The sequence below is a fragment of the Taurulus bubalis genome (genome assembly GCF_910589615.1).
Source record: "Taurulus bubalis genome assembly, chromosome: 11".
In the NCBI taxonomy this organism is placed as follows: domain Eukaryota; kingdom Metazoa; phylum Chordata; class Actinopteri; order Perciformes; family Cottidae; genus Taurulus; species Taurulus bubalis.
Genome location: NC_136599.1, coordinates 17,459,402 through 17,487,205, shown reverse-complemented (window position 1 = coordinate 17,487,205; position 27,804 = coordinate 17,459,402). Strand labels below are relative to the sequence as shown.

Genomic DNA, 27,804 nt, shown 5'->3' with positions numbered 1-27,804 from the left:
TCAGTTTAAAGTTGATCTCGTCACATCTGTTCAACATTTGGGCTGCATAACAGAAAAAGCCATCGTTCCACTTTTAGTGCATTCGACAGACGTGGGCATGCTGAGGTGGTGTCTTCAGTCTGTGAAAAGGGTCCCTGTCTGTAGGTATGTGGTAAAGCTGGGGCTCTTGTTGTATTGAGGTAGAATCATACTCATAATCCTAGATGAGTCATGTTGAAGTCACACTGAGGTTCTCAATATAAACTAATGTCTAGTCTGATACAGGATGTGTACAGTGTTGACAAGGTTGGAGCTTGCTTTTTTTTTCCAACTTTTTAACTCTATCTTTCCGGGGATGTAAATTCTTAAACTGTGCTCAGACACTGGCTTATCTCTAAAAAGCTTGATATGAATAACTTTGTAGGAGAAACTAGAAAGTCTGACAAGAAGAAGAAAAATAACTACACTTGGTGAAACTAGCATAAAGGGATATGGTAGCTTTAGATATCACAGCAAATGATGCGCTGTGAAAACAGTCCTTGCCTCGGGGCAACACGGTGACTAATGCATTTAGCTGCGATTAAACAGCCTATATATTTAATGTGAAAACTGGTCATGTTTTACAAGAAAGAAAAGGGTGAGCACCAAAGTTGTGTTGGTTGAAAACCTGCTTATATAACATTATTTTAGCAGATCTTAGCTAAAAAAAATCCTTTGAAGTTTTAAATCATTTAAATAGAGCGTTTTCGATAGAAGACAGTGCATTTTTGGAAGAGGATGATGCACTAATTTACTGTTTACTTGTTATTGTGGGCTAAGCTTTTTCCATTGTTCATCACAATCAAATCAGTAGAACAAAAGGACGTCTAGTAAAAAAGGTGTAAGCTCAGGACAATGTATGGCCACAAGGAATACCATTAATGTGTGCTCAGTCTTACACACACACACACACACACACACACACACACACACACACACACACACACACACACACACACACACACACACACACACACCACAATTTAAATAAGTATAACTGCATAGTGCACTTTTCATATACCACTGGGAAAATGCAAGTTTCTGGGTCACAGCATGGTCAAAGCCTCAGAGAAATGCATTTAATACATTTGACTCTCCAATACTGCATGGACACATGCATACTGTACTGTATGATGCTTGCTGACATAAAAAAAAAAACACTCTTTGAATGGAAAGCAGTCTTTGATGTTCTCTCACCAATAAAACAGCACGGCATGTGGTCTTTAGTTTACATTTGCTGGATTATTAAAACATTTGATCACATCTCAGAGTTAAATATTGTTCATCTTGCCGTAAACCATCCAATTACACTCCACAGATCCCTTAAATATACACTTACATGTTATATATTATATTTAAGGTGATGTTGCAGTGCTCCTTTTGAACATAAGATATCCGTGTAGAAACCTGGTGGGTGTCATATTCACATGTGGACGAACAGAAACGACATCAGATCCCAGTGCTGACATTGGACTCATATTGATGTTTGCTGGCAACATGAACGGGGTGGACGGAGACAAAGTTAACGCCATACTTGAGGAAGCTCATTCCCTCCGTATTTTCAGGTCAGTGGCTTTCATCAGATGTAATGGGGGTGGTTGTAAATTATGAATGAAGAACCACTCTGTGGACGATGAGGATGATGCAGATTATTCACCCCTGCTTCCATAGAAGCCACTTCTCAGCAGAGGGATTTCACACCAGAGGGCTGAGAACTGTATTTCTCACAAGAATAAAGTAAGTAGATTACAGGCCACAGCCAGCGACAGCTATCGCCTTCTGGATTACGGTCTGGATCAGGGGTTCCCAAACTTTTTTATGTAGGACTTCCACATTGATGTAGATGCAGCCACAGACCCCCTGTATGATACGGTTTTATCTGCTTCTGGGAGTTTTTTCTTTTTTGCAGTAAGTGTTGATGTTGACAGAGATCTGAATCCTGGCCAAGATGATAGTACTGTTTAAAGTTAAAAGCAAACAGAAAACAGCAAAGATGCAATATTGTTTAACCAGAAAATGACAAAAGTACAAAATACAGTGACAGATGATGAAAAGTGAATATGGTTACTGTGCCAATGAAAGCATTGTTTATATTAAATGAAGCGTTTATGAGGGATAGCGAAATTGGTGACAGTCCGGAATTACAAACAGTTGTCCTGAATCCAGAATCATACTATGTTTGAGTAGTTATAGCCTAATATAACGTTATATGCTGATTGCTGTGACACATTATTTTGGTGTTTCCCACAGTTGGGCCCCGTTATGTCTGTAGCCTACATAAATTATCGCTGTTGTAGTATTTTTCCAGCCGTGTACAGTATGGCAATGCATAGTGGTGATGGATAGCTTTGAGGATTTTCATTTTTACGGTGCGAAAATAAACTATCCATCAATGACATTAGGCAAGTGTCCCGGGACTTGGTGAACATCCTGCCAAAACAGAAAGAAAAAGAAGACAAAAAACATTACTGCAGGTACTTGGAGGAGTGGGGAGGGAAATAAAACTACAAAGACACAATCTTGTCTCGTAGATTAACACAGAAAAAGAGCCAAAACAAAACGACGGGTGGTGGCAGGTCAATACCATCAGTGGAACGATAACTAAATGTTTGGCTGTAGAAAACCTCCAGAGAGTGATACATAAAAAAAAATAAAAAAGGTATTTAAATATCTTCTGAGGACCTTCTAGAACACAAACAACCAAACATGTATCTTTACAAAACATTGGCCCGAAGATGATGAACATACTAATGACGTGGAGGTGGAGGAGTTCAAACAGTATAAAAATTATGACATCCAGATGGTCAGAGAACCCTGAACTTTGTTTTCCGTCTTCACTTCCTCCGTTTGTCATGACTACAAGCAAGCTATTAAGCAGCAGAATAAATGTTTTTAATTTACTTTAGAAACACAGCTGTGTCTGGCTTGTGGTTTGTGGGCCCTGGGCCACACATCAGCAACATGGCAGAGAAGAATGATTGCTGCTGATCATGCAGTGTGCCGGCTGCTGATGACTTTATCGGAACAGATCACGTTATTAATGATTAATTTAGACAGCGAATCAATACGCGCCGTTTGCTTCATCAGGGCCTCGCTGACCTAAGAGGCCTTCATTACGTGGTGGTATATGTAAAGGCTTCCCTTGTTTTTAAATGGTGTATTTACTTTAAAAAATAAAACGTCACTCTCAACATCTTGTCTTCATTCACATTCCCTTTTTGTCACCTAATTTTCCTTCTCTTTTTTGCAAAAATATCTCGTCTGTGTCTGTCCCATTAAATCTTATATGATTATAAAAATGTGCCAGTGAGCAGCCACCTGAGTGAGACCCGGATAATAAACACTCGTACAGTAGATCTTCAGTTCTGAAAGCTGGAGTCTCATGTACCGCTTCCTCTCTGCAGTCTGATGGAGGTGTAGGAGGAGGAGAGGGCAGGAGGCAGAGGAGAAAAGGAGGGAGGGGCACAGAAGGAGAAATGAAGTTGAGCCCCTGATGAGGATGAATAGTGAAATAAGGAAGAGGAAGGAAAGGAGGAGGGTGAGGTAAGGGTGGTGGGGTAAAGAGGAAAAGGGGGTAGGGACTGAGGGGTGGGGAGAAAGGGGGGAACCAAGAGGAGAATAAGGAGAGATGGGGAGGGAGCGAAAGGGTGCTGAGAGGGGTCTAACTCCAGCATAAAAGTAAATTCAAATGCATTATTCATAGCTCTCTGTGTCAAAATATCATTTACGTGTGCTGTGTTGACTCATGGCTCGTAAAATGAGAAGGACATGAAAAGAAAGAACGAAAGGAGGAAATAAACAACTCGGGAGGCTTTCTCTATTCTTGGCCCGAAAATAAAAAAGGAGCCCTGGCGCGCTCTCCCTCAACTTATTAGGCATCAATTATTTATTGTACTCTCTGTTTACTATTCTTTATCTGTGTAATAAGCAGCCACCTTGTCAGAGAAAGTCTCAAATCCATCTTCAAAGTTTCGCTGGGACTGAAGAAGATTCTAGTGTTCTTCACAATGCATAAGTATGGGGAAAAAAAACTCACCTCTTGTTATTGACCTTAAAACAAACACACCACGGGTCAATGAGGGCGACAGTTTTTAAATCAACCCCATTTCCCCGTCAATACATTTCTGAGTCTTCAGTTGCTTGCTTCAAAACTGGGCCAAGATAACCAGCTGTTTGTGAGATTTTCTTTCCATTTTAATTTTTGGGGGATTTTTTTTTTGTATAATGAGTGCTGCCACTGCCTGCATCATCATCAAGCCTCCAGCCTCTCTGTTTGGGACCATCGGCTTCATACAGCAAGTAAACTGACACCACAGCGGCCCCTACAGGTGGACGACAGTACTGCACCTGCCATCAGCTTCAGTCGTGTTTTAATTACAGTAACGGGTTTGCAAACTGGGGTCGGAGACAACCAAAGAGACTCGCCAGATAAATCATGAGATGATTAAAAGGGCAGGAAAGAAAATACTTTAACGTCCACAAAGTTACATTTATTTTTTTCTGATGTTCTTTTCTTGTGAATGGATAGATTGTTTGACCTCTTCAGGCATCTAAAAGCACACACAAAAAAGCCCTTGATTTACCTTGTTATTTACCATAGACATGCAACTGTGATTATGCATCACAGGACGACATTACTTCATTTTTTAGGATTTGGAAAGTAAAAAAGACGTCAACATGTTTTTCTCTGAAACAGACAATTTTTGAAAGTCAGGATACTAGTATGTACAAAGTTTAAGTCCAAGGTATAAATTACAAATGTTATCAAAACTGCTCTTGTAGAGACAAAAGGAAACACACTTGTTTTGCATTCTGCCAAAAGGAAAAAATGACTGATGTAAATATACAAAAAGCAATGGCTGGCCGAGATGAAGCAATCATTCATTCATTATACATGTTTTATTTATTGTTTTATATATATATATATATATATATATATATATATATATATATATATATATATATATATATATATATATATATATATATATATACATACACACACACATTTGGTGTGTGTGTCTGTGCATGTATTTCCAGTGAGGGCGGAGGCACATATGACCTGCTCCACTTTTATTTTGATTTATAAGGCTGGTGGAGAGCATCATCACAGAATCGCTTCATCTTCTCTCCTTTATTACACCACATTTGTTTTCATTTTACTCCCAAGGCCTGGCTGAATACATTACAGATTTCCCATGAGGCCGTGGGGGCCAGCTCCTCCGCCACGGGAGACAATGGGATGACGGGGAGGGATTTCTTAGCATGCTTCATCATTAGAGTCATTAGCATTATTTTGACTTCAAAACATTTTCACGGTATTATCATTATTGTGGGTATTAGGGGGATAAATAGACACATTTGTGGCGGCATGAGTCAAGCGTATTGGTCGTAATAACAAAAGTAATAATTTCTCAAGCCAGTTAAGTGATAATTAGAGACATTACAAGAGTCAAGTGTCAGATGGGGCTTTTCGGGCTCCATTTTTTTAATATTAGTCATTTCTTTTGGAGAAAAAGAAAGGACTCTGTTTTACACCCCAATCTGAAACTCTCTTCTCAGCAGAAGAAAACTATATTTGTCTCCCCTCTTTACTAATGCAGCTTCTACCTTAGATCAAAATGTTGGTGATTTAGATGACACACCCACACCTCTCACCCATCCATCCATCCATTATCAGCCGCTTATCCGGGGTCGGGTCGCGGTGGCAGCAGGTTCAGCAGGCCGACCCAGGCTTCCCTCTCACCCTCTAGCAATCATTTGAGACATTGTTTTTATGCCTGAGGGTAAAGTGGAACACAACATCTGATTCAGTCCTGGGAAGACAACTAAGAGTAGAACATTACGATGTAGATAATATGGCAATCGGGTTTAGCATACAGAGGTCAATGACAGGTTAATGCACAATGTAATACATGATTGACTGGGTGCTCAGGGGGAGGTGCCTTGAGGTCAAGGGGTGGCGTTGAGACTTGTTTTGGGTCAGTCTGGAAACAATATGAGCACGAGGTGGGGAATTATGCCCATAATACATTTATCAAGTTTGTCAGATGACTTTGGCAAAAAATATTTCTGTTCTAACTGCACAGGAAACCTACACAAACTATGTTTTCATAACACTTTATCCAATTGATGTTTTGCATACATTTAACATATCTAAAATATTTGCAGCCATTTGATCACACACTCAAACGAATAATTTGCTTCAATATTTGCTGTCTTTAATGTGCCACACAAGGCAGAGTGTGTAGGTAGATTTTGAATTTAAGAGAGTCCGTCATATTGGAAAAATTGCAGACAACTATTATACTTGCTGACACATCTTCATTTTACCTCTTGTCAGCCATATGTCCCTTTCCTTGCTTCCATTATGGAAGCAAATCAATTTGCTATTGTTCATCGCCATCTTCCGCCTTTGGTGACAATAGAAAGAGGCACCAGGAGGCCATAAAAAGGGTAGATTTCCCACAAGTCCAGTCTCACCATATCTGCTCCAACTTTCACCTACAGTCAAACAGAACCATCTTTTTTCTCCTCCTCATCCACATGTTCAGCATCACAGCCCGCAGTGAAACTGATAGCATCTACATCATTTCAAGGACATGCAATAACAACTAGCCAAGCCTTGTTACATGAATACATAGAGGAAAGGTTTCCAGCCATATTATTCCATGATTGAATTGCCAAGGACAAGAGGAAAATACACATATATACATATATATATATATATATATATATATATATATATATATATATATATATATATATATATATGAAATGTGTAAGTAAATGAGAATAACAACCAATATTTAATCTTGAAAAGCTAGCAGCTAAGATCCCATTGGCTACTGCACTTGCTTCAAGTATTGCAGTTGAACATGTAAATTGCATGGCCTCTCCACTCCTGGGAGTAAAATTACTGCTGCTCACTGCACCCTGTATATAATAACCCTCTGGATACTCCCTGTTTCAGGGTTTAGGGGATACCTGTCAATCAAATCAAAGCTAGACAGAATACATTTACATAGTTACACTACATTGCAACATCTGAGAGACTGTGAAAAAATATTATTTTTTTAAATGTTATAATTTTAACTTAATCATACATACAATACAAGTGATACTGAACCGTTTATATTGTTAAGTGACTTCTGTTCAGCTGTAATCATATTTCATTATATACCATATTTGACTTCAGTGATAATGTAGCCTAGAGATTGGTGGAAGATTAAAACACAGGAGAAGGCTGATGAGATCTTAAAGTGGAGACACCCACCCAGAGGATATAAACGGCACTGCACTTTGTTGAACACTTGTATCAATAGACAATATAGATAAAGAAGAATGTAGATGATATGATGCTATATGAACAAAATATTCAGTCAAAAGAAAACTTACAATACAACTTAAAGACATCACACCACACAGCCCATTATGCCAATGTTATACCAATTATATATTACTATGTGGGTGTGTTTGATATGGGTGCCCTGTGCTGGCTGGAGTGGTACATTACATCAATGATTAATGAAGGTATATGTAACCTTTTTGGTAATGCCTATGTTCAATAATGCTCACAATAAGCATAAACCATAAAGACACCATACTTAATTCCAACATTTCAATGTGAAATTCATGTGCCAATCACGACCAGCCCGAGTTGAGCCCGCGTACCAATACTTGACAATCGGCCAGTGAAGTTTCTTAATTGTTTGTGCACATTAATAAAAACATTTCTGTAAATGCGGTAGAGTTTGCCAAGAGGCTATTTTCCATCTGTATAGTCCCGAGAGGCAGATGTTACAAAACAAACCTAAAAGCAGAAATAAGTAAGTTAAGTTAAATAATAATAATAATATAAGTTAAATATACAAGGTTATACAATATTGACGCTTTACAATGTGTGCACAAACAATTAATAGAGTGAGAATATTAAAATACATATCATCATACATTCAACATGTATTCCCAGAGTTTTAACTAAAGTTCAGGCTATGCAGAGTGTGGCACATCACAACGGCTGCACTATAGGAAGTATGAACCATGTTTCAGAATGGCTCCGTTAGCCTGCCCTCCTGTTGACACAAGCACACCAGCAACTTTGTCTCTGCAAAATTAGGCCATCATCAACTAAACACCTTCAAAATCACTTTAAAAACATACAAAGCCTTTTCGTTTCATACACTTCAAGTAGGCTTACTCTCACTAATATTTAATCTGTTTCCTAGATTTACCATGTGGGCTTGACCCACAAATGTTGTGATGACATATTGTGCTTTCAGCTGGTACACCATGACACAGCACAGTAAATTGAGTGCTTTGGCACCACCACCACATCTGAATCAGAAGATTGGTTTTATATAGACAGGGTAAAAAAAAAGCAAATTCCATTTACAGATGCTGGTATACAGAGGCAAACAAGAATACAGGGAATGTTTTCTGCAGTCGTGCAGGTAATAAAACAAGAAAAGATAAACATTACAGAAAGAATAAGAGAAAGACATGGGACAAAACACACGGCCCTGCGATCACCTGACGACCTGTCCAGGGTGTACCCTGCCCTCTCCCAAAGTCAGCTGGATCGGTTCCAGCCCGCCGCATATATATAAAGTTCAGAGATAGGAGTGTAGCTCCACAGGCACAAGAACCAAACAGGAGAACGTTCTTGTGAGAAGGAAGTTAACATGGCGCAACACTGGGCGACAGTTTGTGTACTGATTCTAGCACTCAGTGCATTTGTGCACTATGACATAGCTTTTGCTGCAAGAACCCGTGGTGTCTTTCCAAGTACGTTTGTTTTGTTTAATGAATAATCTGCAAGTTCATTGTTTACATCTGAAAAAAAAGTGCATGTTTGTGTGTTTTATTCCACAACAATGTTTGGCAACTAGACACCTTCATGCATGTTCTCCAGCTGGTCTGTCCCCTCTGATCCGATCTCCTCTACTGCTTCACTGCCTCTTTCTCTTTGTATGTATTAATTTCTCTTCTCCCTTCAGCCAAGACAGGAGTGTGTCCTCTCCCGCTGTTGCAATTTGGACTGTGTGTGGAACTTTGCGCCACTGACTATGACTGCCTCGGAGATGATAAGTGCTGCCGCAATGCATGTGGAGGACATCAGTGCAAGGCACCATCAGCAGCAGGTTAGATATGATGAACAGTGGCAAAATAATCCTCAAGCATGGTGTTTGTTTGATCAGATCTCCTTCTTCTTTTTAGACATGTTTGAGAAGGTGGGTCGCTGCCCCATTATCAACGGACCCACCACATGTGGCTTTCAATGCTATCATGATTCGGAGTGTCCAGGAGACGAAAAGTGCTGCAGGACATGTGGCAGTTCCTGCATGGATCCCGTGATGACTTAGCTGCAACAGAAATGTATCATGTTCACTTTTTACAATTTTCAACTCCATGGTAGCACACTTTCGTGCAATATTTGAGAACTGGTTTGCACAAAGTTAGATTATTTGGGGGAGAAAGTAAATTGTTGTTAAGATGCCATTTTATGTGCCTTAAAGTACGTACAAAAATCAAATAGTGTTCGACTATAGAAACACCTATAGAATAACCTGCAGGAGGGACATAATTGGTAGTGTACCATTCTCTCTAAAAGGCTTTGTGTTTTTCTTGATTAGTTTACAACTTCATTGATCTTACTTTGATGCCAATAACATTTTGGTTCTGGAGGTATTAATATTGTATTTTCTAGTATATTCTAAATGAATGAAAATGTACTTTACTTATATATCATTTGGTTGTATGGATCAATTTGCATTTCAACTTAATAAACACGTTTCCAGAAGCTAGAAATGTCTTATCACTTTGCTGTTTATAAAGCTTGAATTTTAAAGGTCGCTTTTATGGGCTTTTTAGGTGAGAGCTTGGCTGAAAAAACAAGTGATGAAATATGACAAGAATGGAAAATGCTTACTGACAGAAAACAAGACTATTTCAAGAGGTGGCCAAGAACTTCTGTTTCTTGAAGATTTCAACAATGTTGGACCACAACTTCACTTCCAAGAAAGAAAGACATTGGACAAAACACATGGCCCTGCGGTAGGTAGCCTGGCGACCTGTGCAAGGTGTACCTGCCCTCTCCCAATGTCAGCTGGGATCGGATCCAGCCCCCCATTAGGGAAAAGTAATGAGAGAGGAGGAGGAGGAGAGAGCAAGAAACGGACGAGGTCCCATGAACAATAACTACGTTTTTGAATGAAACGGTCTGTTCCCTTTCATTTGTATTTCAGCCCAAATAGCTCATTTTATAAGTGTGTAATCATGTCCCTCTCTTCATAATGGCTAACATATTTTAAATACACGTGGGAAGAGCTTAGATAGGTTATTGCACATTAACCTTCACGATGAGTAGTCCACAGTGTGATGCAGATACAATGTGAGTTGAGTGTCTTTGCTATTTATGGTGCCTCATAAAAAGAACATTACTAAGACACTACTAGTGGGTTTTTGTAAGTGTCAGTGAGAACATAACTAAACAAACTGCTGTTTAACAGCTTTCATGTAACTCCTGATTATGCCAGTAGATGGCGACAGAGGGTCAGACTGAGAGCACTCAATGCTTTGTCAGATTCATTACTATATTTGATTGTTAGTCTAACTTATTAGTCTAACTTGAAGTTCAGATACATGCCAACTATAGCCAATAATGTATTCATTACATTTTCAACCTAATCTACCATTGTGCTCAAGAATAAGAGTGTTGTAATCCTGTTATATTAAACCTGCATTGTCTCCTCAACCCTTGAAATGGGGCTTTAGTCAAACTTTATGTAATAATGTCACTGCGAGCTAAACACTCAACAAATGGTGTAATGAGCTCCCCATTGACATCAGGAGAGCAGAAAGTCTCTACATCTTCTGCCGCAGACTAAAAACACATCTTTTTCGACTATACCTTGAATAAAGAAAGTAGCACTGCAGTAGCACGGTAGTAGCACTTAAATGGCCTTTACTTAGAGCACTTTGTAGTTTAACTTTATTGAAGAAATAGTACTTTCTTGATTCTTGTTGTTCTGAGTTTGTACTCATGGTTGAATGCACTTATTGTAAGTCACTTTGGATAAAAGTGTCAGCTAAATGAAATGTAATGTGTGCAGCGTTTAATTCATACAGAGACTATTCTATGACACAAAAATTCTTAATATTTCTTTTCTTCAGTTTTTTGTTTTTTAAAGGCAAAAGAACAGATTGTTATTTGACAAAAAAAGATAACTTTCCAAAATACTAACTATGACATGCACATCAGCTCTAAAAAGAAAATGTAAAACACACTGCGTCATTAAGTCCAACTGTAAATATTCAGTACACCCATTTGTAAATATTCTTGCTCCCTTTTGTTGCACTCTGTTTTATATTTATTGTTAAAATGTTCATTGTTAAATGTATGCACCTCCCGCCAGGACAAATTCCTCGTATGTGTAAACATACTTGGCAATACGTGGTTTTGATTCTGATTCTGATTCTGAAAAAAGTTGACTTGAAGTCGCTGATTGGGCAAAGGGTGTCTGCTGTCAAATCTCATCAAAAAGCTGGACCACTAAGGGCAGAGATAGGAATGTAACTCTACAGGCACAAGGACCCCGCGTTCTGTGGCTGGGACGCTCAGCCTGCAGGTTGTGTGCGAGGATATCTGTTCAAACAGGAGAACGTTGTGAGAAGGAAGTTAACATGGAGCAACACTGGGCGACAGTCTGTGCACTGATTCTAGCACTCAGTGCATTTGTGCACTCTGACATAGCTTTTGCTGCAGAAAAGGATGGTGATTTAACAGGTACGTTTGTTTTGTTTATTGAATAATCTGCAAATTCATTGTTTACTTCTGAACAAGACAGTGCATATGTGTTTGTGTGTTTTATTGCACAACCATGTTAGGTAACTAGACACCTTCATGCATGTTCTTCAGCTGATCTGTCCCCTCCGATTCCATCTCCTCTTCTGCTTCACTGCCTCTTTCTCTCAGTGATTCTTCTGTGTGTGTGTGTGTGTGTGTGTGTGTGTGTGTGTGTGTGTGTGTGTGTGTGTGTGTGTGTGTGTGTGTGTGTGTGTGTGTGTGTGTGTGTGTGTGTTATACAGACTGTCCTGCTGACCACAAATGCTGTGTCTTTGACTGTAGAGCTGTCTGTGTTCCTCCTGCTTTCAGTACGAGCCACAATGTTTAACTTTTGCTCAAGTGGGCAGCAGTTAAATCTTTGTTTGAGTCTTCTCAGTGACTGAACTGACATGGGAATCAAAGCATGTACAGTATTTTAGATTTCTGTTTAAGCTCTCTTTGCATGCATTCATTTCTCTTTTCCCTTCAGCCAAGTCAGGAGTGTGTCCTCGCAGGCTCTGGGGCTTCGGAATGTGTGCTGAATTTTGCATCAAGGACAGTGACTGCCCCAAAGATGAGAAGTGCTGCCACAATGGATGTGGGCATGAGTGCATGGCACCATACACAGGTTAGATATTAGGAACAGTGGCAAAACACTCTTCAAGTATGGTGTTTGTTTGATCCAATCATTTGTCTTTGTCTTGTCAGTGAAGCCGGGCCGCTGCGCCCTTCCCCAGGGAACCCGCATGTGTGCCGAGTTCTGCTATCATGACGGGCAGTGTCCAGAGGAGCAGAAGTGCTGCAAGACATCCTGTGGCCATGCCTGCAGTGAGCCCTGCTGATTGGACCGCACAGCGACTTGGCTGCAACAGAAATGTATCATTTTCACTTTTTTTTACAACTCCATGGTAGCACACTTAGGTACAATATTTGAGCACTGGTTTGCACAAAGTTGGATTCTTTGAGTGAGAAATTAAATTGTTGAAATTTGATGTGCCTGTACTTAAAGTACGTACAAAAATCAAATAGTGTTAGACTATCGAAACACCTATAGAATAACCTGCAGGAGGGAAATAATTGGTAGTGTACCATTCTCTTTAAAAGGCTTTGTGTTTTTCTTGATTAGTTTACAACTTGATTGATCTTACTTTGATGCCAATAACATTTTGCTCAGTATTGATATTGTATCTTCTATATTCTAAATGGATGAAAATGTACTTTGCTTATATATTATTTGCTTATATGGAGCAATTTGTATTTCAACCAATAAACATGTTTCCAGAAGCTAGAAATGTCTTATCACCTTGCTGTTTATAAAACTTGAATTTTAAAGGTCGCTTTTATGGGCTTTTTTAGATGAGAGCTTGGCTGAAAAAGCAAGTGATGAAATTTGCCAAGAATGGAAAATGTTTACTGGCAGAAAACAAGACTATTTCAAGAGGTGGCCAAGAACAGCTGTTGCTCAAAGATTTCAACACTGTTGCACCACAACTTCAAATGCAGCTCAAATGTATTTTTGTATACTCATTTAGCCAATCCCAAACATAAGGGCTAAATACAGTGAAGCCTATGTCATTGAGAGCTGTGACAGGCCACTTTATCATTGAAGATGTGCATCCTATTATCTCAAGTTATACTCTAGTTATACACATACACAGCCTGAGATTATATATATAAATATATCTTGCACGATGAGTTAACACAGTCCGCAGCTGACACGGTATGAACAAATATGTGGAAAGCTGCTTTTTCTTTTGTTTTTGTTCCACTCTGTTGCTAGACGTGCAGGGGTGAGATTCGCTGACTGGCCAAACACAGAGACGTCTGTGTTTGTTTTCTCCGAGTCTGCCAGAAATGGGGCCAAGTTTGTTTTCACAAAAATGTGGGCACTCAGTGGGAAGTAATACCGCTCTTGTGCAGTTTAGAGCATGTACCCTCTTACACAGCGAGAGATTTGAATAAAATGACGGAAAGATGTTGGAGTTTATTTGAAAAAGAACACGAGTTATGACACATACACACACAGTAACGCTTCAAACATTCACATTCTGCACACTTTTAACCAGCAAGTGACGCACAATGAACTTCTGGGCAGACAAACACAAAAAAAGTTTAAAAGCTTAACATACAATGCATGATAGTATTTAATGGTCGAGTAAAATAATGTCCACAATGACAGACTTCTATTCGCTATAAAACACTGTGCACCCGCATTGAACGGATGAGTGAATTAGTTATAAAACCCAACAAACTACTTATGAAGAGATCTGCAGACAATCGTATTTAACATTCAAGCATGCATCCAACAACCAGCAAGTGCAAAATAAATGTTTGGTAAGAGGGCTGTGCATTTCCTAGAGGACAAATAATGCTACTCCTCAAAACAAATTTAAAAAAAATATGGTTTCGGTACCTTTAGTGTTTTTTGTGGCCATTTCTTCTTTTGTCATATATTACTATAAAACCTGTCAGGTAAAACAAATGAATGAGAACTATTAAATAGAGAGGACATATAGTGAGACTTTGATGCGGTGTTAAATTTCAGTCTGACAAAAGAACGTTTTTTTGGGTGTCATACGGTTCAAGGAAATATGACATTCAGACTGAGTAACTGACTTTATTTAATCTTTTCCCAGAAAGAAAATAGCAATCAACAGGTCAGGAACGCAGTACGAGAACAAAAGGCTTCTTCTATCTGAGCGCCGAGGCTTCGTAATGTTGTGTAAGGCCATTGGTCTCATATTTGTAGAAACATAATTTTAGCACACAGGAACAAAATGTCTGAGACATTGTGGCTACATTATGATGTAATGGAGTTATGGCTTCACACATCCCCATAAAAACGAAAAACCAAAACACCGTTTTACTATAGCAGCAAACTGCACAGCTTTGGTTGCTTATAAAACAATAACAAAGCTCTTGCTTCCCCTCCAAGTAGAGAAATGTCTGTTTTCGTCTTGCCCTTAGTAAGCAGGAAATTACCCTGAATACATTTATGTTCAAAATAATGATTTGTCTTCTCCCATTTGACAAAAAAACCTTTGACCGTTAAAAAAACATTCAAACCAGTGCTTGACTCAGTTCTTCCCTGAATATCACATGTTGGCCAGTGGTTTCACCAGAAGGAAAACTTCCTCTCTAAAAGTAGAGCCAGTTGGTGTCTCGGTCTCAGAGTGGCGGCACGCCCCTCATCCTGCGAATGATGTTGGCTATCCGCTTGGCCAATCCCGGGCTGGGCTCTTCTATCTGGAAGCTCCGGGTCAGTAGGTTGTAGAGGGAGCCGTAGCCCACAGCCACCACAGTGCAGGTCAGGCAGATGACATTGTAAGGCATGCTGAAGTCTGGGGTTGGCAGGTTGACCAGCAGAGGCTCCGTATAGATGCGCATAAAGTAGCTGGACTCCTCTTTACAGGGAAAACTAGAAGGAGATACAACATCTGATCATTCGATTTTAATGCGTTTCTCTACAGGAACTCAAACAACACATGAATGAGTAGCAACAACAGGCATTTTCCTCAAAAAACAAAAAAAAACTATATACTTACAAGCTGCTGAAAAGAGGCTGTTCCCGGGTGCTGTTTGTATCCATGGCGACAATGCTTGGTACCAGAGAGCTGATTACTGAAGACCTGAATGTTGCAGAAACAGAACAATAAATACAAACCATCCCCTCTGACACAGTTCAAAATCAGACATCTACAATTTGTGAGGGGACAGGAGAAGCAACATCTGTGCTGCTTCTTTGGTTTTGAGAACAACTCTACATGCTGCGCACCCGACATAGAAGCCGTGATTGGGATCAGGTGTGTATTCAGTCCACTTGAGCAGAGCCCTTTCAAACTGCACTGTGACCTCAGTGACCGAGTTAGGAGGAAGCTGCACCAGCATCTCCAGCAGGTGGGGCCTCACGCGGTCCTTAGACGGCTGGTAGTGGATGTAGCCTGGTGGAGAAAGAAAAAGTGACCATTGACACACTATTCTAATGTTTACCCACAACCCTTTGTAGCATACTCCATCAATATTATATATATATAAAAAAATAATATTAATTTTTCCGCTGCAGTTTTCATGTCAAAGTTCTCCTCCTGGTGAAAAGACACACCTGCATGAAACAATGTTTCCTTTAAGGAAACCAAGAACTTACAGTATGTAGCTAATGCAATAATTTGACTTTTCTGTGTAACGTTCATATTTTTAGGGAAAAACAATTGCAAACACTATGGAATGTCAAACCATTAAATTAGTAGTAGTACATTAGTTTTCTTTCCTAAAAATGCCAACCGTTTTTCTATACTTCAACAACAGCTCCACTTTGCACACAATTATCAATGCTGAAATTCAAGCTTCTTGTGTTTACAGAAGAATTTGCGAACAAATTACCAAAATAATAAGATTATCACTGATCATGGGATTATTGATGGCATTGTTCAAATAAATAGCCACGCTTATGTTGTTTATTGTCACAGCGACGCAAACTAACTCGTTGTGAGTGTAAGATATTTGAGCATTTGGTGTGAACATATTTTATAGGAGAATTGAGAGTTGTTGTGCATATCATTATTCTGTGTATGTACAGTGAATGTAGTATCTAAAACTAACGTTTTGGGTGGTTAACTAAAATACATTTACACTGTCTCATCAGTATGCTCTTCATAAAATACATATTGATTTCTATAATCTCAAAATGATAAAAGGTTGTGAGTGGCTTTCATTCATTTATCGATTAAAGACAAACCGTTCCAGCATTTGGAATTGTTAATTACAATCAGAATCCGATTGCAATTGTGTGCGCACACAGATCTCTCTCAGCTTTCTAAAGTGACTCACTGGGCTTGTTGTCCTTTCCCTTGCTGGTGACAGTGAGGGTGTGGATGTAGAGACGGAGGTACCAAGGCACAGAGTCCAGCAGCAGCACAGGGAAAGACCTGTAGGGGTGGTTGTTGTACATCAGCGTGTGAATCTCTCCCGTCTGCAGCCCATAACCAGCCACATAGCGCTCAGCGTGGAGCAGGGGACGCAGCATGTCTCCTGCAGGCGGGAATTATGAGACCAGGAAATGTAATGGTCGACCATGCCGGAAACTTTGCAGCAGAGACAAGAAATATTACAACAAAAACATTGTACTGATGTTTAAATTTGAAAATTAGCAGAGTTGGAGCATTTGATTTATGACTTCATTTCATTTGAAAATCAAGACTCCAGTCTGTTTCGCTGGTTGACTTTAACATTGTCACAAACATGTTAATAAACAAGTTCCCCTCATGTTTGACAAACTCACAGAGGAACAATGTTCCTTCAGAACCAAACGCAACAATCTCGGAGATAAGTAGCATTTTCTTATTTTCTTTTTTGGCTTTAAAATGTTGTTCTTGGAAACAGTCACAAGTTTAAATCTCGTCACTTCAGCTGCTTGCTTGTTGGGGCTTTGTCCAAAAACATGAAGCCGATAAAATGGTAATTGCAATACAAACAAAGTGAACATTGAGAATAGTTCTTACAAGATGTAACCAAGAGATATGACAAACAGATGCAGTTAAAGTATTGTATTAACTCCTTTATAGTACCGGTACTGCTTGTTGCAGTGAATAATTATGCTACTGTATGTCCAGCCTCTTACACAAAGCTGTGTGTCATGCTCCGTCACTCACCCTCACTGGATTTCCAGCGGATCAGCAGGTTAAGGGAGCGCACAGTACCAAAGGTGATTTGTTGGGTCAAATCGTAGACGGAGAAGGTTCGTCTGTCCCCCAGCACCATTGCCTGGCTCAGCAAGTGAGTGGCTGGGCTCACCTCAAACTGTTCTCCCTGCAAAATCACACAAAATGTCTAGCATTGCACTTCTCATACTTATCTTTGATCTCTGGCAAATTGTTTCCTTCCTCATTAAACATTTGCAAAGTCGATTTTAAATTCAAATCCTGTTTCTATGTTTACTTGCTAGCTTTGTTGGCGCATTGCAGCATATATTGGCCAGCTCATAAATAAACTAGGGCTGCAACTAACGATTATTTTAATAATCGATTAATCGGTTGATTATTTTTTCGATTAATCGGATAAAAAAATGTTTTTATCAAAAAGGCGTTCATTTCCAACCCTTTATTCAAAAACAGAAGTGACACTGCAAAACATCTTCAGAAAGTACACAAACAGGTTGCTCCTTGAACATCCCTGAGCTGTTAATTAAAACAATGAAATGGACTAACACTAAAAACATACACATGTATACTTTACATCTGCCAAATGTGAGCCCTTTTTACTGTAATTGATCCCTCCAGAGGCTGCATTTACATACCCTGCTTTATCAATATGTATGAAATACTGGGACAGAGGGAAGCTGTACTGCTCCATACAGAGCATCCTCTTCCTTAAACTCTTTCATTCTGGGTCTCTTATGAACACGACGTCACGTTGTTGGTTAAGCCCAGCGACGTGATTTGCTTCATTCTACTTTGAGTAAAAAAAATAAAAAAAACCTGCAGCCAGATCCAGTGTCCCGGTTTAACGTTAACGAGTGACAGCGTGAACTGAACCAGACCGGGGGGTGACGGCATGTTTCATCACGTTACGTTTTTTTACAAGCAAGACTGAACTGTAACGGAACATAAAGTAACTTTAACGACAATACACAACCCAAACACGTTAGCTAACGCAAGCTGACTAGTAGCTTCCATTAAAAACAAGTTTGAGGAACATGAAGACGCTGATTGGGCAAGACTCGACTCGTCAAAGATCTTCTATTTTTGAGAACATCACAACCTCAGCTTTTCTCGCGTCTCACTCCAATCTCAGAAACGCTGGCCGGCCAGTTGCTCTGCTCCGCTCTTTTTTTTTCTTCTCCGTGACTTATTGCCCGGCGTAATAATCGCGCGATTTTTATCGATTTTATCGATTCGTTGTTGCAGCCCTAAAATAAACAGCTCCATAGCGCTACTCCAAAGGGACCCTTTAAATGTCCCTTCCTTTGTACCGCTTTGACAGTTCAGTAAAGCTATTGAGGGAAATATTCATTATAATTTAGAGTGGATGATAGCATATTAAGTGGGAGTCAAACCTGAGGGTCGTCTGTGATGTCGATGTAGATTTTACTAGAGGAGGCCAGCGGACAAGCTTCCGTCAGGGTCCGAGAGAACATCTTAAAAAGAGACCACTCTGAGGGCACAAACAGCGGAAGTCAACTAAGGCCCGGGTGTCATCATTTTGTTATTCTTCTACCAAACACAACATACCTCAGGAACTCTACACTTATATGTGGGATAGTGCAGAAAGAATGTGCTTAATGTGCTTTTGCTCACCCAGTTTGCCCTGTCCAGGGGTGTGCAGGTCAAAGACCACATTCAGCGTCTGTCTCAGCTCCCAGGAGGTAGTTTTGCACTGCCAGTCCTGACACACGGGTCTGATGTGCACTGCCTGGGAATGAAAACTGCTGTGGAAGAGTTTCTCCGACTTCAACAGGACAGCGAGACCCGCCTACAAGACACAAAGGAACAGAAGAAGAAAGTGAATGCAAGTCTGAAAATACGATCCTAAGAATTTCTGCCTCGTATGAGGTGTTCCAGATCCTGGATGTCCGTATGTGCATCATACAAAGGAGCACACATGGCATTGGTGTTTACTTCAGAAAGACAGAAATAAAAGAGACAGACAAACACACTCACCTTGGACCCACATGGCAAGAGTTTCTTCCAGGGTGTCAAATTCTCAGTGCAAACAATCTCTCGTGGGAGGGTGGCATAGCGAAGGAAGCGGTGGTCCGTCACTTCAAGATCAACACAAAAAAACAAAATCAGGCGATAAGTAATGCATCTTGGACAGAATTTATATAATAATTTATATTAAATTGCTGGATTGTTGGTAGAGTTGATGTTTTTAACTCAGATGTGTACGCTTTCACAACAATGGCAGAGTTATTTTACAGTCCTCTCATATGTAATTACAAAGTCCTGATTATGAGAGTTCTTTTTTTTTTAAGTTGTGGATGGAAAGAGAGCCGTTGGATATTTAAATTTTGATGTGGTGTTATAATTAACATTAATCTTAATGTTAAAAGAAAATAAAATAACCACTGCTGTAAGGTGTCCAATCACAGCATTAGGTGAAATTCAGGCTCATCGCTAGAAAGCTTGACAGAAAGCAAAGGGGAGATAAAGAAGGCTCTCTGTACCGTTGCCTATTCCCAGCGGTTTGAAAGACGCACTGGGCTGAACAGTGTTGGTGGAGTCGATGAAGTTAAGTGAAGCGCAGAAGATCCCAGACAAAACATTCGTCAGCTCCTTCCACGTGCCATCAACACTAAAAAAAAAAAAAAAAAGGGAAGAAAAATGGCACAGAAAGGTTGAAATGACTGCGAAAGCACATACAAGGATTTGAGAAAAAAAATGCTTGCTTGTTGTAGGATGAACTTCTCTCTTATAAATCCACATATACAGGATATGCATTTCACCTCTGATGCCTTACAGCCACCAAGTGGGCCACACTTACTCTGTCACAGAGTCCTGGAACCAGACCCACAGTTCAGCCCCAGGAGGGGACGGAAGAAAGGGCTGCCCCCACTGCATGGTCCTCCAGTAGCCCTGCGTGAAGGAGATGTGCAGCTCTCGCACTGAGAACTTGGAGATGACCTGACCCAGAGACTTTGGGAAGAGCCGATAGTGGGACACTGAGAAACATAAGATACCATTATGGAATTTAAGATTACGGTGAGCAGGGCGACTAGCACTTCTTTCTCATCAATGACGGGACACAAAAAAGGGGGACTAGATATTCTAGATAAGTCAAAAAGAGGAGGGAAAACATGCCGTTTTAGGAGGTATGCTAATCTTTTCACTGTCCTCATCAGGTGCATTAAAAACCCACGTAGAAACCTGGATATTGAACGTCAAACGCTTCACGACTATGTCACAACCTCCATATTTACACGGAATTAATCATTATCCTTTAAATGGAGGATATGGATATTTCCAGATGTAAAAAAACACGTCCATTTCAGACCTAAAATGAGTAATGTGCTCATTAACCGACAACAGACGACGTGGGCTCACCTTTGTTTCCTCTCATGAAGTCAGTCTCCCACAGGGTACGGAACTGGAAGCTGGCATAAATGTCTCCGGAGTGAAGCGGTCTGATGACCAGTTCCTCCTGGAAGTCGTCTTTGGGCTGCGGAACCGAGGGGTGGACCACGGTTTCAGGAGCAGAAGTGTCCTGTTTGTCGGCTGCCGCCTCATCCGGAGTCGCCTCTTCAACCTCAGTCGGCGCCCACCGCCTCTCCTCCTCCACCGCGTGCTGCTCGGCCGCTCCTTCCGCTGTTTCTTTGACTGTTTGTGGATTATCGACCGTCCTGGCATGATGGTCACCAGTTAGTGTCGTTGTTTCACTGTCTGCGACAGTAAACACCCACAAACTGCAAAGAATGAGCAGCAGAGCCGAGCGGCTGCACCTGTGGGCTGCCATCTTTCTCCTACAGTGGGGATTCACTTCCGCATTAACACGTCATCCGTGGAACCAACCAATGGGCTGCTTCCATATGTACTCATGTGCCACATTCTTTGTTTTAGGCAAAAATATCGCTTATTGTATGATAATATAGGAGTAAATACTGATGTTGAAGCTTTATCTGTTTTATTTTAAGCAAATATTCTTAACAGTGATATTGTAGTACATTTTGGAAGTATTTTTTTAGGTGGGAAATACAATAATATTATTGAATTACATTGTTTTTTGTATGTACATTGTGCTTAGAACAACGTACTTGTTGCATTTTTATGTGATGAATGTGTATTATGAAATTGTATTATGTTGTATTATACAAATTAATACACTGATTGCATTCTTCCTTTATGCTTTGTAGAGACATGGAGGAACATGTTAAACCGATATGAAAATTACAACAAATAATTATAATGCCAGAGAGCACAGAAAATACACATCACCAGTAGACCAGTATCATATGTCAATTTGTGCATTCAAACTAACTAACCAATTACAGGCAATGACATATTCTCGAGTATGACCTTTCAATTATCTGGAATTGTATACCGTTACCTCGGCTGCTCAAATACCCAAAAATCCTAAATGAACAACGCGGGTTGGTTGTGTTGGGGGGTGGGGTAAAAGGTTGATCTGCCGCTCATAGATTGTCATCATAAAACACATATACATATTCATTATATAAGCTCCAAAAATGAATCAATGTGTGCAGCATGCTACTAGATGTTTTGGATATTTTGTCTTGTTGCTGGACAGGGACGGGCATCATCATCGGGGGCATGTACCCCTCCCACATCCATACACATCATCGCGCGCACAGCCCAGACACACACACACACACACACACACACACACACACACACACACACACACACACACACACACACACACACACACACACACACGCACACACACACCAACACACTGAATTTCTGCTCAGCCATGGCTCCCTGGTAGATGCTCAAAGCGGCTGTTGTCAGAGCGAATTAAATCTACACTCACTCGCTGCTTTCCTCCTGACCTTGCCTGCCTCTGGTTGGGTTTTCAATATTTTATTCAGGATTCCTGTGCTGTCTCCCTATGGCTACATCGGATGGACTAGACGGCTGTCTGCATCGAGGCAGATCTCAAAGTGACCCGAACATACTTACCGAACCGGGCATCGATTTGGCTCATGGCACAGGTAAGATAGACGCGTCATTGTCTGGATATTTATTTGCTTTATATGCAAGTGTTTTTTTTTCTTCATGTTTCCGCTTCTTTGGCGATGCAGCGGTTTCCAAAAAGACATCATTGCTTGCCCAGTGGGACATCGCCAGGGATAATTAGCGCATATGCTTCCAACCTTGGACGTAAAATACGGTCTGTAACACCGAATCGTGGAGCTGCAAATTGAAAATTAATGTGCCATATCAGCGTCTATGAATGGCTGCATGCCCCTCCAGATTTGCGCGTTACAAAGACGCCTGTAGCCCGTCGGGCTGTCATGGCTGCAAGTCCTATTTAGGAATCAGCATGTCGGCCGTTTAATAACGCGTGCAACATTACAGTATGTTGCCTTCTGCACGATGCCGACCACCCTATGGAGCGCGCTCATTCATCTCAAAATCCGCATGCATGTGTTTTCCATGATGCTAGGCTGAACGTATTTGTTATCGTATCCAAGCCACCATTAAAGCTTCGTTATTCCGGAGACACATGTATTTTATTTTTTTGGCGTTAGGTTTTGGTGTGTTGCATTTTCAAAAGGCACATGAACATCTCTTTTTATTCATTTCTATTACAAGCCTCTAGGTCTCACCCTGCGTATTGACAGCTCTGTCACCCTCACCCCTTCCCTTTTCCCCACACTGAAATTATCACTGTTGTGATCAATGGCCGGCCGTCCACGTGATGAAGGCACCGGTTGGAAATATGTCCAATTCTGCACAGCCGTGCACGCACACGTTACCAATTCACCAATGCATGCATCCTGCAGGTGTGCTTTTCAACATGGAGCCCATGCCTATCTCTCCATGGTCTGTTAGTCATCCCTCTGTATAAGGAATAATTAATTGATCTTTCATTAATAAGAGGAGAACACCAGGGAGCAGTCATGTCTCTCTGATGAACTCCTGCCAATAGACTTCATGTGGCTCTTGTGTTTTCTGTAAATTCTTTTAAATTATTATTATTATTTTTTTTTACATAAATGAGGCTATTTATGGTCATGATGTGTGGGCTTAGAAAGAGTCATCGCCTTTACTCCCACGCATGATGAATTTTACACACATGAAGAATGCTTGACAGAATGATTCAGAAAAAAACAACGTCATACACCTTTCAACTGTTCACTAATGAGGCCCATGTTTTGCACATCCCTCAAATCACACCTGCAATCATCAACTGCCCATAGCACATATTAATGGACCCTTGCTGAATTCAACCCCCTATGGACAATGTAATTCACACATAGGTGGATGTGATAATGTCACACTGGGTCTTTGAGACACCTGAATAAACAACATAGCAGCCTGACAGATCAGCCATTGCTAGTGATGAGAGCTAATAGGGAACACTGGATATCAGCTTCTTGCACTGGGATATGCACAACTGCATTACTGTCAAAGATGTGAATACAGTTGTCAATACACTGCAAGGACAATGTTAGTGTCTGGTGACCCAAAGTACACAACATTGCCCACCCCATCTCTATGTGGATCATTACTGTGCATGCGGCTGGGACACCAGTCTTTGCCAAAGGATTACTTTGGCAAAGACTGCCCTTTCCCCCCTCAACACAGTGGCCCTTGCAGCTGCAGAGGCTGACACTGTATTCATCCACTTACTCAACACTAGGGAGACGAGTCAATAGAGACAGCAGTCACAGTTGCCCATCACACAGAATCCTAGCATGTTTTCTCTTGAATCAAAGTGCAGTAATGATACAGCAAGACGAGTCTTCAAACTGTCCAACAATCTGATCTTGCTTCTTGTTAAGTGTGTGGAATTACACTTCAAAGTGTTCTGGCTCGATAATGTTTTCGATGATTGTTCCAATAATCTTTTATTCAGGGGGTTTGTCTTGTGGAAACTGAATGGAGTCCTCCTCTTTAAGCATCTGATTTACATTTCACAGTTATTTAGGTCCGGTAACAGGAGCAGCAGTATAAGGCTTGTTTAGTTTGTTTGTTCAGACAAGGACCCTTTACAATCTACTGCTAATAAAATGTCACTTTCACTCAAACCTCTACTTACTCATTGCAGTGTCGACCAAGTTAATGGTGTGGAGAGGACACCTTGAAGCTTTGTGGACAGGAAGTGTGTCAACTATGGGCTGTCGCTGTGGCTTCATTCCTCTAAATAACCTCTGTACTGTAAATATGGGATTCTCTGCACAGAAGAAGCCCTGGTGAGGAAGGATTTAGCAGGACGTTTGGAAAGAGTTACATATGATATATCAGGAGAGAGTAGAATGAGCATATCAATTATGCAGTACAAAAAAACACAATTACCGTGCAGATACAGATACAACTGATTCCTTTAATTATCAGTTCACCAGTTTATGCTTTTTGGCTTATACGATTCATATTTTAGCTTAGTAAATGTCACAACAGAGTAGAAATCCACATCACAATTTCCCAGAGCCAGAGTGGATGTCTTCATATTACTTGTTTTATCTGACAAACAGTCCAAAACCCCCAAATATTCCAAGTCCTCTTTGAGAAGTGGGACCATAAAATAGCGTGTCTCTATATTTCAAACTGAAGAAGTTGTTATCCTGCTCAAGGCAAGTTTTTTTTTCTTCTTCTACCTGTGAAATATTCTTTCAACCAAGTACCCCCTAACCAGCTTTAATCATTTTTGGTTGAAGCAAAGATGTAATGCACAGCACTGTATAATATATTACATTCAGTTTATGAACTTACATTTATATGTTATTGAATATTGACGAAATAACTATTTTTAAAGGATTTTTTTAATGGATGCTTATTTTAAATATATTTTGTACATATCTCACATACCCCCTGGAGTGCCTTCGCGTGCCGCCAGGGGTACACATACCCCCATTTGAGAACCACTGGGTTATAGGACAGTGTCTCTTACTAAAGTGTCCACTGAGCTATTGTTGAGGTCTCATCCTCCTTCACCGGTCTGACTGATACCTGGATAATCCTCTCAGATCTGACATCAGAAGGATCTCTGAGGATTGCAGGTATAAGTGGAGTCCCCCTACTGAACAAGGAGATGCATCAAACCCTGTGAAAGCTCATATTGAGCTGTGACGATGACTCACCCCAAACCAGAGCAATGCCTTGCACATAAAACCTCCCCTATGCTCAGGCCTTGATGAAATATTTTGAGGCAGCGCGTCTTATATAATGTAAGGCTAAAATGAAGAAGTAATAATGGTGCAAAATGGGATTAGGAATGTGTACAAAAAAAGGGCACGTATTATGCTCATTTTCAAGTTCTTACTTATGTATTTGGTGTTTCTCGCAGAGCATGCTTGATGTAAAAAAAAATATATATATTCTCATTTATAGTCTTTCTGAATATACATGTATTCAACCTCTTCTAGTCTAGAAGCAGGGTGGGAACATGTTGCATTCAGCTGTAGATCACATGTGTTAAGAGAATAAAACAACAGCGAGAGCAACAGTGACTAAGAGGTGAGACATGTTTCAGTCTAAGAAAAGTTGGAAGAAAGTGAGAATCAGACACCAGAAATTCCACCAGAAATTCCACCAAAGAATTCTTCTATAACAGTTAAAGTCTGTCAATATCTCAGTAAGACCTCATGCTGTCTATGTTTGGCCAGATTATCAGTATTACTAAGCAAAAATACACCTCGCCACATTTTAATGATGTAAACCAAGAAATGCCAAGTATTTTCCGGCATGACAGGTGTATAAAGGGAGACTTAATATTTAAAGTGATCCTTCAAATACAGTGAACTCAAGTTACAGTAATATGTGTGTCTTTTTGCAGAATTAGTTTGGCTATAAACTGGTTGTGTACAGGACAAATACAGATTTTACTGACTGAAGCCTTTATCACTTTAGCTGAAACAATTAGTCGATTAATTGATTAGTTTTTGATAATTAATCAACTGAGTAATCTTTCAAGCAAAATCGGCAAAAATTCACTGCTTCCAACGGCTGTAATGTTTGGATCTGCTCTCTATCTTAAATCACTGTAAACTGAATATCTTTGGGTTCTGAACTGTTGAATGGACAAAACAAGACACATGAAAACATCAATGTGGACTCTGGAAAGTGTATATGGGCATTCATTATTATATCATGACATTTTCTAGACAAAAGTAAAATAATGTTAAAATAATACATTTTTAATTGTTCTTTAGCTGCCATCAAGAAGAACACATTAAAACAATGCCCACATAGAGATGACCGACACACACAAGCTTACAGTATCAGGATGCTCTGTAGTAAGATTTGGTCTTCAGAAGAACCACCTGCACCCACATGAAGCCCAGCCGCATAAAGTTGTCACTTCCTATTTCCAGTCGCAGGGCTGTAATTCATGCCAGCGTCACGACTCATTGGTCATGGTCAGCCTAAAGGGACTGAGTCAGTCAAGGCCACCTGTTAGGAGTAGCCACTGGAGAGCTATTCATTTCTCTCCTCCATGATGCTATAGAGGTCCTCACAGAGGCCAACGAGACAAACACTCTGCCATCGAGAGCCTGAGAGCTTCCTGGTACAAAATATAGGCTTTCACTAACATGAAATGTTGCCTGTTTATTATTTATTAATGGAGCTGAGACTGTGGGATCAAAGAACTGTGTGTTTTAGAGCTTGCACTTTAGGATAGTGATACATATCCGCCAGTCCACAACTACAATCACTGACTCATTCAGTCATTTTATAGTTTGCTGTCTTTGTATAAGGATGGGCGATATGAATGAAATATTCCAGAACATTGTATGTTATTTTATACCGTAATAGTCACATATATATATATATATATACATATATATATATATGTATATATATATATATATATATATATATATATATATATATATATATATATATATATATATATATATATATATATATACTAATCTGAATAAATGGTACAATAATCCTACTTCCATATCAGGCTTAATGGTTTAATTAAAACATATGAATCATATGTTGTTGCCTTCATAGTCACCAGATCTTTTAGATCGATGCATTAACAAGTATCTGTTGGAGGAATGGTGTTCATCCCTCCAGTTCAATTATTGGTTAATCAATAATGCCAAGACGAGTTAAAGCTGTTTGATTATTATTGATACTATGTTAGTTTTCTGGCAATTCAATTTAGAAAATTGTTTAAACAGTCAAAATAACAAGTTGGGACTGTCTTTGTTTTGGCGTATCACGTGTTAGAACTTGACAATCGGGGCACTTCATCACATTGATGAATATTAAGCAGACTGCTTTGCAACACTGCCCACAATGGCCTAATTATTAGAGATATTACCA

At 40.0% G+C, this 27,804-nt stretch overlaps 3 protein-coding genes across 3 annotated transcripts in view; 2 read left to right on the top strand and 1 right to left on the bottom strand.

Annotated features, from left to right (window-relative positions):
• Window positions 1-11,664: 11,664 nt before the first annotated feature.
• On the top strand, window positions 11,665-13,700 carry wfdc2 (WAP four-disulfide core domain 2). Its single transcript, XM_079226778.1, has 3 exons — window positions 11,665-11,806; window positions 12,336-12,473; window positions 12,554-13,700. The coding sequence occupies exons 1-3, from the start codon at window positions 11,704-11,706 to the stop codon at window positions 12,685-12,687; spliced, it is 375 nt and encodes a 124-aa protein (XP_079082904.1). The 5' UTR covers window positions 11,665-11,703; the 3' UTR covers window positions 12,688-13,700.
• A 115-nt stretch (window positions 13,701-13,815) lies between these two features.
• pigt (phosphatidylinositol glycan anchor biosynthesis, class T) lies at window positions 13,816-21,292 on the bottom strand (the record flags this gene model as incomplete). The annotated part of the gene is made up of 11 exons (XM_079226142.1): window positions 13,816-15,263; window positions 15,391-15,474; window positions 15,621-15,786; window positions 16,673-16,873; window positions 17,494-17,650; window positions 18,897-18,994; window positions 19,138-19,312; window positions 19,501-19,601; window positions 20,007-20,134; window positions 20,324-20,501; window positions 20,884-21,292. 11 exons carry the CDS (start codon window positions 21,290-21,292, stop codon window positions 15,014-15,016), a joined length of 1,947 nt encoding a protein of 648 aa, XP_079082268.1. The 3' UTR covers window positions 13,816-15,013.
• A 1,116-nt stretch (window positions 21,293-22,408) lies between these two features.
• phactr3a (phosphatase and actin regulator 3a) overlaps window positions 22,409-27,804 on the top strand; it is a gene marked incomplete at its 5' end in the record, with an annotated part of 27,951 nt that continues 22,555 nt past the window's right edge. Inside the window, one exon of the mRNA XM_079226740.1 lies at window positions 22,409-22,511. Within this exon, the coding sequence (XP_079082866.1) occupies window positions 22,409-22,511 (103 nt within the window). The remainder of the gene's footprint in view (window positions 22,512-27,804) is intronic.

Bases quoted from the DNA above. Each gene is read 5' to 3' on its own strand.
- wfdc2 (XM_079226778.1), top strand. From the start codon at position 11,704: ATGGAGCAACACTGGGCGACAGTCTGTGCACTGATTCTAGCACTCAGT. The intron at 11,807-12,335 runs GTACGTTTGTTT...TTTTCCCTTCAG, and splicing joins AAAGGATGGTGATTTAACAG to CCAAGTCAGGAGTGTGTCCT. The intron at 12,474-12,553 runs GTTAGATATTAG...TTGTCTTGTCAG, and splicing joins GTGCATGGCACCATACACAG to TGAAGCCGGGCCGCTGCGCC.